General features: G+C 54.8%; 1 protein-coding gene across 1 annotated transcript in view; it reads left to right on the forward strand.

The window, feature by feature from the left end:
• Window positions 1-9,247, forward strand: part of SLC22A12 (solute carrier family 22 member 12) — a 76,746-nt gene that overhangs the window by 66,142 nt on the left and 1,357 nt on the right. The window contains exons 2-9 of the mRNA XM_044680548.1: window positions 498-601; window positions 720-874; window positions 3,334-3,502; window positions 4,036-4,159; window positions 5,817-5,935; window positions 6,428-6,642; window positions 7,744-7,852; window positions 8,412-8,615. Of these exons, the coding sequence (XP_044536483.1) occupies window positions 498-601; window positions 720-874; window positions 3,334-3,502; window positions 4,036-4,159; window positions 5,817-5,935; window positions 6,428-6,642; window positions 7,744-7,852; window positions 8,412-8,615 (1,199 nt within the window). The remainder of the gene's footprint in view (window positions 1-497; window positions 602-719; window positions 875-3,333; window positions 3,503-4,035; window positions 4,160-5,816; window positions 5,936-6,427; window positions 6,643-7,743; window positions 7,853-8,411; window positions 8,616-9,247) is intronic.

The following is a 9,247-nucleotide window of genomic DNA, read 5'->3' on the forward strand; positions in this document are numbered from 1 at the left end:
CCTCCTTCCTCTCCTCTACCCCCTCCTTCCTCCCCACCTCCTTCCCCTCCTTCCTCTCCCCTTCTTCCTCTCCTCCCCCTCCTCCCTCTCCTCCCTCCTTCCTCACCCTCCTCCTCCTTCCCTCCCCCCTCCTTCCTCCCTTCTCCCTCCTTCCTCTCCCCAGGCTCTACTTGGAGCTCTTTGATGATTCACTTAACACACCAGGCTGGGCAACTTCTGAATGGCTAGTCTAGGGCTGGAAATGTTTCTCTCCCATCACACTCCTCCTGACCCCTTCTCCTCTCAGTCTGATGGGCCTAACGAGGGAGGTGAAGCCTTGGGTTCGAGGTCCAGCCCTGCTGCTACTCTGGGGGAGCTTGGGGGAAGCACTTCCCTCTCTGGGGTTCCGTGTCTGTCCATGTGAAATGAAGAGGGCCCGGCCTGGCCATCTCCAGCTCCACAGTCTATGAAGTCGCTTCTTCTTTCTGCTTCTGCTGGGGGCTTCCCTTCCAATGCAGTGGGATATGGTGTGTGACTGGCAGTTCCTGAAGCCCATGGCTCAATCCATATACATGGCTGGCATCATGACTGGAGCCATCATCTGTGGCCCCATCTCTGACCGGTGAGTGTTGGAGCAACTCTGGCTCCCCCCAGCTCCATCCGGACCCCTTGGGGCTGGGGCCTGAAGTCCTGGGGGGCCCCCGAGGGGCCCGAGAGACTCACTCCCTGCGTCCCTCCAGGTTTGGGCGGAGGCTGGTCCTGAGCTGGTGTTACCTGCAGATAGCCATCAGTGGCACCTGTTGTGCCTTCGTCCCCAACTTCTCCCTTTACTGCTGCCTCCGTTTCCTATCAGCCTTCGCTGTGGCTGGCATCATGATGAACACGGGGACGCTCTGTAAGTCGGGCCCCGAGGACCCCCTTCTGAATCCTGTGGCTGTCCTGCCAGTGAGGCCAGCTTGGCACCCTCCCACCCTTCAAGGCACAGTTCAAATGTCATTTCTCCTGGACCCCCTCCTCAGCTCTCGTTTCCATCCGCATACACTCAGCCCCTTCTAAAATCGCATCGTTTCTGGGTGTCCAGACCTCCTCTCCCACACTAGGCTGCGGTCGGTGTAAAGGCAGGGATTGTGCCTACTTTCAATGCCCTTCGTGTTTAGCACATAGTAGGTCCTTAAATATTTGTTGGATTACTGAATAAAAGACTAGAGGGCTGCTTGATGAATGTATGGAAGACTGAGTCCATGAACAGACAGATGAATGAGTGAATGAACGGATGGATAAATGAATGACTGGATGGATGGAAGAATGGATTCATAGATGAGTGGATGGATAGATGAAATTATAGACTGATGGTTACATGCTGCTGGACACCTTAGAAGATAGTAATTCATTCATGTTGACCAGAAAAGTTATTCTAATTCACCAGAAATGTATGATCGATAACCTCAACTGGGTCTTCACCGCCACATGGCAATCCTTTTATTCTTCCAACCACGGACTCTATCCCATTCTTTCCTCTCTCCCCTCCCTCCACTTGGCAGAAAACCTTGACTCCTCTCCTACTAAGGAAATAAAGGCCATCTGACTTTAGCATCCTCTTCTCTCTCATTCTATATCTCAAAGCCCCTCAAAGCCTTCTCTTCCTTTGTTCCAATTTGCAATGAAGAGGCAACCCTTTCCCTTGATGAAGCTCAACCCTTCAATTGTGCTTTCGATTCCATCTCTTTTCATCTCATCCAGGACCTTGACTACTCCATCATTGTTTTCTTCTTCTCATCTTCAGTCTATCTTTATCCATTGGCTTCTTTTCCACAACCTATAATTGACTGGCCTTTTCTCATACTTCTTTTTTTTTTAAACCCTCACCTTCCATCTTGGAGTCAATACCATGTATTGGCTTCAAGGCGGAAGAGTAGTAAGGGCTAGGCAATGAGGGTCAAGTGACTTGCCCAGGGTCACACAGCTGGGAAGTGTCTGAGGTCACATTTGAACCCAGGATCGCCCATCTCTAGGCCTGGTTCTCAATCCACTGAGCTACCCAGCTGCCCCCCTCAAATTGTTTTTTTTTTTTAATTTTAATTTAATTTTATTTTTTAAACCCTTAACTTCTGTGTATTGGCTCCAAGGTAGAAGAGTGGTGAGGGTGGGCAATTGGGGTCAAGTGACTTGCCCAGGGTCACACAACTGGGAAGTGTCTGAGGCCAGTTTTGAACCTAGGACCTCTCATCTCTAGGCCTGGCTCTCCATCCACTGAGCTACCCAGCTGCCCCCCTCAAAGTGTTTTTTAACAGCTGGCTCATTACCCACTAACAGATATTGTCTAAAGCCTTCTCCCCTTATTTCTCTATGCTTTCACATTTTCTGAAGTGATTGGCTCTCATGAGTTTGACTATCATCCATGGAGGCAGCTGTCATGTCTGTATATTTAGCTGTAACCTCTCTCCTGGACTCCTGTCCCACATCACCGACTTTCTGCTGGACAGCTCCAAACTCTACATGTCCAAAATCCAACTTGCTCTCTTTGTTCCCCAAACTATTCCTTTCTCCAGAACCCTCCCACTTCTATTGCAGGTACCATCCTCTTGTCTGTGGTGTGCAAATTCAGGCATTCTCGGCCTTTCTTCCTCAGCTTCCACGTCCAGTTCTTGTCCATTGTCTCTCCATGGCATCCCTGCACCATTATATTTCCCCCCCGCTCTGTTCTCTTTATGGCCATCACCCTAACCCAGGCCCTCATCCTCTCTCAACTGTACTATTGCAATGGACTCCTCATTGGTATTTCTGTCTCTAGCATCTCCCTGATCCCTGACCTGCCAGTAAAATTCCTAAAACACACAGGTCTGATCAATCCATTCATTCCCTATGCCCAAAAGTCTTCCCTGCTGCCTCTAGGATAAAATACAAATGCCTCAGATTGTCATTTAAACAACCCACAGTTTCCTTAGTCTTGAGGGGGGGAATTGTGGAAATCAAACTGACCCTAAGCTGTGCTTCAGTTCAGGAGTCAGATCAGGAGCCACCTTCTACAGGAGGCTTTTCCTTCCCCCTTTCCCACTTCTCCCAGTTGTAAGCTTTCCCTCTTGGAAGTATGTTGGACATACTTCATACTTACTTGCCTGGGTAAAAGTTGTAACCCCCCTCCTCCAAGAGAAAAGGAAATCCATGAAGATAAAGATGGTTCCGTTTCTGTCTTAGGACATCTCATGCTTTGTATGACACAGATACTTGGTGAATGTACATCAAGCTGAATGGAATTGAATGGATGGGGACTGAGCGGATGAAAGGATGGCTGAATGACTAAGCGAATGGATGAATAAATGAATGAAGTCATTCTTGGGTCTGGTTTCCTTGCAGTGATGGAGTGGACAAAAACTCAGGCTAGAGCCCGGATGATGACCATGAATGCCCTTGGGTTTAGCTTCGGCCAGGTCTTGCTGGCGGGGATCGCCTATGCCATCCGAGACTGGTGCATTCTCCAGCTGGCCGTGTCCTTGCCCTTCTTCCTCTTCTTTCTGTCTTCATGGTCAGTGCCACGAGGGGCCCAATGGGAGTGGATTCCTTGTAGCTAAAGCAACATGGGCGGGGGATTCCTCTCACTTGGAGAGCAGTGAGGCTGGCCACGGAGGACCAACCGAAGACCAACCACGGCTGCTGGGTTTTGGCTGCCTACTAGGGCATCGTTTTGCCATGAATCAACTAGAATACCTAGAAAAACAGAGACGACAACCAAAGAGGCATGTATTTCTCCTTAGAGGAGAAACTGAGGCTCCGTTTCCCAGTTGTAGAAGGGGGATAGTCAGACTGAGATTCGAGGTAGAGGCAGAGTCAAGGCCAGAGCATACGTGAGCAGATTCCTAGTCCGAGGCTCTTTCTGCCGGAGCGCATCGCCTCCCCATCCCATCTGGTACAACCAGGATGTTTTGCTAGCCCCCACTGAGGTTGTTTGCTCAGAGAACACATAAGCCAGCAAGGTGGCGAGATTCCAGGATGGGCGCAGGGCCATGTGGTTCTCTCCCTCAGTGTCAGCAGGGAAGGTGGACCTTGTGTGTTAAACAGGTGGCTGGCAGAGTCTGCCCGTTGGCTCATCATCACAGGCAAAATGGATCGAGGGCTCCATGAACTCAAGAAGGTTGCAAGAATGAATGGGAAGAAGGAAATCAGAGACACCTTGACCATCGAGGTGAGGACAGTTGGGCTCCTTTGGGGAGCGGAGGAATGGGGCTGGGCACATCTCACGGACCCCCTTTCCTGTCCAGGAGGTAGCCTGAGGCAGGATTGGGGGTGGGGAAGCTCTGCCTTGGACTCCTGGGGGGTTCCTGGGCCAATTCTGCTAGACCCGCGCCTCCAAATATAAGTGCAGGAAAGAGCTAATCGAGCGAATCTCTTACTGCTGCCTCTGAGCCTCAGTTTCCAAAAAATCCCCACGTTGGGAGGAGCATCCAAACCATTCCTGACTTTCTACAATCCGTGTGACCAGGGGGCCTCCGAGCTCTGCATCTTCAAAGGCCTCTCTAGTGGCGAGGAGCCACGACCTCCCAGGCCAGGCCATTCTGACTCCAGGTAGCTTTACTTCTCAGGAGCTTTTTAGCCTCAACCTGCCTCCTGTCGCTCTCTGCCGTGGCTCCCACGTCCAGTCTCTGGTGCAAAGTGAGTGCCGATCCGCACCTCCCCGTGGAAGCCTCCCAGAGAGTGGATGACGCCAGCGATGACGATGGTCGTTGCGTCTCTCCCAAGCCTTGTCTTCTCCAGGATAAACAGGATAAAGTTTCTCCAGCTGACACTCAGTGGACTTAACCTGCTTAGCCGCCCTGGTTGGCCTCCTCCAGATGCCCTCCAGAGGCCCTCCGGCTCATCCATCAATCAACCAATCAAGAAGCAATTATGACAATCCTTCGCTGTGCCAAGGCCTGGAGATGCATAAACAAAGCACCCCAGGTGACGGAGATGCTCTGTTAGCCCCACTTTATATATGGGGAAACTGAGGCTCAGAAGGAGGGGCTGGGTAGCCTAATCCTAACCCAATATGCTCTAAGCCACTTATAGTAGGGGTTGGGATTGGAACCCAAGCATCCTGGATCTGGCCCTCTAATGGAGGCTCCCGGTGTCAGGGCCCCGGACACTGGGTGCCTTCGGTCCTCCTTCTTTCCTACCCCTCTCTCCACTTTCTCTACCAGTTTCCCCCAAGACAGGAGGGCACCAAGTGCTTTACACGGAGTGGCCCCTGGTGGGCAGGGATTGTAGGATCAGAGATTTAGGTCTGGAGGGTACCTTTGAGGTCCAATTGATTCATTTTACAGAAGAGGAAACTGAGGCCCGCACAGGTGTAGCAACTTGCCTAAAGTCGTGGAGATTGTAAGTAGTAGAGGTAGAATTTGAACCCAAGTTTCCCTGCCTCTCTAGGCCTGTTAGTTGCTGCCTAGACTTTGCTGAAGGGTAGCGAGAAGGGACAGAGGAGATACTCTGGCCAATGGAGAAAACTGAGTAACCGGCAGCTGGATTTGATCCTACATTATTGGAACTAGAAGGGATCATCGAATCTTCCATTTTACAGATGAAGAAACCGAGGCCCACAGAAAGTAAAGGACTGACTTGCCCAAGAAGGGTCACAGAGCAGGCTGTTGAGAGGACCCGAGGCTGGGGGTCCGAGGGATGCCGGCGGCCAAGGAAATGTAAACAGCTTATCGGGGCGAGCCGCCCTTGGTCCGGGGGTTCAAGAGGAGATCCGTGACAGGCACAGAAGCCACGAAGACAAGTTCTTCCAGGACCTGCGGGCCACTGTGGCTCCCAGCTCCTTCTCTCCTCACAGTCTGACGTCCTCCTCGTGTCTCCCTTCCCAGACGGTGACAGCCACCATGCGGGAAGAATTAACGGCTTCGGAGACGCAGCGGCACTCCATGGCTGATCTCTTCCGAACCCCGGAGCTGTGCAAGCGGTTCTGCTGTATGCTCTCCGTCTGGTGGGTGCCGCTGCCCGGGGGCGCTCCGGGGGCTCATTCCAGGCCTTGTGGGAGGGGAGGGGCCAGAGCCTGGCTCGGACCGGTGGGGAGGAGGTCGGCGCCAAGCCCTCGCCCCGTCCGGTCCTCCTCGCGCCCCATCCAGCCTGGCAGGCCCCCGATGTGTAAGTAGTGTGTGCCCACCGATGGCCCATGGCTCGGGGAAATGACCCATCGGGGTGCCCAGCCTGGGGGCAGACTCCGCCTAAGCGAACCCCAGAATCACAGAGCATCAGAGCCGGCGGGGAGGGGATCTCCCGGCCGGAGGATGGCAGGGCCGGGAAGGGTCTTGGAAGGGGAAAACCAATCAGAGTTGTGGGGGGCTCCGGAGCCTTAGAACCCCAAATGTCCGAGCCAGAACTGAGGGGAACCTGAAGCCATGGGATGGGTTCAGTGGGGAGAGGACCCCAGTGACTCCGGGGCTCCGCCGGCCTCTCTGCTGCCCGCTCCGCCCAGGTACGCCTTCGGGTTCACCTTCTACGGTCTCGCCCTGGACCTGCAGAGCCTGGGGAGCGACGTCTTCCTGCTCCAGGCGCTCATTGGCGCCATCGACATGCCGAACAAGATGGGCGCCTTCTTCGCCATGAACCGCCTGGGCCGGCGCCTCACCCAAGCGGGATCCTTGATCCTGGCCGGCCTCTGCATTCTGGCCAACACCATGGTGCCCCCGGGTGAGTGAGGGGTGGCCGGATGGCCATTCGGGCCCTTTGCCAGGCCCAGCAGCGACTAGCCAGGTGTGCCGGCGCCGAAGCTGCCCTCCAGAAGCTCCCCGTCTCTGCTTTGGTTCTTTTAAGCCCGTCCCTTCTGTCTTAGAGTCAGGGCAGCGTTGGTTCCAGAGGAGAGCGCCGAGGGCTGGTCAGCGGGGGTTAAGGGACTTGCCCAGGGTCACACAGCCGGGAAGTCAGCCTACTGTTAGTACCCCAAAGCCTGTGTCTCGGCTATTCGATGCCCAAGAACTAGGCCCCCCCAAACCTTTTGAGGGTTTGCCCAGTGGTTCTAGAGTGTGGGTGGTGGACACGGGGAACCCCCGAGAGGGACTGGCCCAGGGGCCTGCTGTTCCCCTTAATGGCTTCATGGTACTCATCGGTAACCGTAGCAACAACAGTGATGACAAGTGGCACTGACCTAGGCTTCGGGAGGTCATCAAGCATTTTTTTTAAGCCCTCCCCTTCCGTCTTGAAGTCAATTCTGTGTACTGGCTCCAAGGCAGAAGAGCGGTAAGAGTAGGCCATGGGGGTCAAGTGACTTGCCCAGGGTCACACAGCTGGGAAGTGTCTGAGGCCAGATTTGAACCCAGGACCTCCTGGGTTCTAGGCCTGGCTCTCAATCCACTGAGCTACCCAGCTGCCCCCCAGGTCATCAAGCATTTGATCCTGACAGTGACCCTGGGAGGTCCGGTGCCCTTGTTATCCCTATTTTGTTGTTCAGTTGTTTCGGTTGTGTCTGACTCTTCCTGACACCATTTTGGGGTTTTCTTGGTAGAGATCCTGGGGTTTGCCATTTCTTTCTCCAGCTCATTTGACAGATGAGGAAACTGAGGCAAATAGGGTGGAGCGACTTGTCCAGGGTCACACAACTAGTCTGAGGTCAGATTTGAACTCAGGTCTTCCTGACTCCAGGCCCGGCACCCAGCTGCCCCGATCCATAGATGGAGCCGCCACATTCTCTGTCCTCTTGAAGGAGCCGGCCGGCCCTCGGGGCTAAGGGGGTCACCCAGATGGGTGTGTCCCCCCTTCCCTCTGTCCTTCCTCACTCCGCACCGTTTCCCGCAGAGCTGCAGACCCTGCGGATCACCCTGGCCGTGCTGGGAATCGGCTTCGTGGGCTCGGCCTTTACCTGCCTTGTCGTCTACTGCAGCGAGCTCTTCCCCACAGTGCTCAGGTAAGGACGTGGGGGTGAGAGCTGGGAGCCGGGGAGGAGCCTGGCTGGGTCTGCTGGGGGGCTCCTCCGGGACGAGAGGGGCCTCTCTGCAGGCTCTCTCACACAGCCCACGATGGCGGGGCTCTGCTGCCCACACCTCGCATCGCCTTCTGTGCCTCCATTCCCTCCCTGGGCTCACCAGACTCCCTCCCTGCCCCGTAACACACTCACGTCCCAAGAGCACACTAGCCCTCTGGCTCTTCCACCATTTGCACACCTGCAGCCTTCCTCCACCCTGGCGCCCCTGAATGCCCCTGGAGAAATGGGAGGGCGTTCAACAGCCATGCAGCCGGGCTTCTGGAGAGAGCTCGGTCCTGCCCCCAGCTCCCGACATTGGGGGACCTCTGGGGCTGCCGGGGAGGTGCCATGGAGCAGACAGGAAAGACAGGGGAAGGGCCCTGCATGATGCAGGAAGATGGTACCCTCAGCACAGGGTCCCAGGGGCCACTGCCTTCTTCCATGCCAGCTGGGACTGGGCAGGGCTGTCCCTGCTTCCCCCTGGCACTCCTGTCCTCCCCAGAATGACGGCTGTTGGCGGGGGCCAGATGACTGCACGCCTGGGCTCCACCCTGGGGCCCCTGGTGAGGTTGCTGGGCCAGTTCAATCCTTTGCTGCCCCTGATCATCTACGGAGCCGTACCTGTGATCTCTGGCCTGGCTTCCCTCTTCTTGCCTGAAACCCTGAACCTGCCGCTGCCGGACACCATCCAGGATGTCAAGAGCCAGTGAGTGGCCCCTGCCCTGGGCAGCCCTAGGACACGGTTGGGGGAGACAGAGAGGACCCTGCCACCTGCCACTGTGGCATGCTCTCAGCTCTGGTGTGATCAGTCTCCCCAGAGGGCATCTTCCTAAAGGGGCAAGATGCTAGGGAGCCCTTAACGTTTGGCCTGACAGCAGAGACCAGCGGGGTAATGAGCCGGCTCCTGCCCTCAACCAGCTGAGGTTATATCAGGGAATGAGAGAGACAGACAGACAGACAGAGATAGACAGACAGAGACAGAGAAAGAAAGAAAGAGAGACAGAGAGATAAAGGGCCTACTGCATGCCAGACTTCATGCTATGGGCTGGAGACATAACAACAAAAATTAAGTAGTCCTGGAGAAGGGGAAGAGGTTCCCAGCCCTACCAGGTAGGAAGTGAAAGCATTATTGTCTCCATTTCACCAAGGAAAAGACTGAGATTCAGAGAAGTCACCTCTTTGCCCTGAGCCGGGAGCCCTGGCCTAGGCTCACAGTTAAAAAATTTCAGTTAGAGCTTGAACTCAGGTCTTCTGAGTCTCATCCACTCCTCCCTACCTCCCTCTTTTCCTCTCTTCCTCCCTCTTGCCTTCTTTTCTTTCTTTCTTTCTTTCTTTCTT

This window comes from Gracilinanus agilis, chromosome 6 (genome assembly GCF_016433145.1).
Source record: "Gracilinanus agilis isolate LMUSP501 chromosome 6, AgileGrace, whole genome shotgun sequence".
Taxonomy (NCBI): domain Eukaryota; kingdom Metazoa; phylum Chordata; class Mammalia; order Didelphimorphia; family Didelphidae; genus Gracilinanus; species Gracilinanus agilis.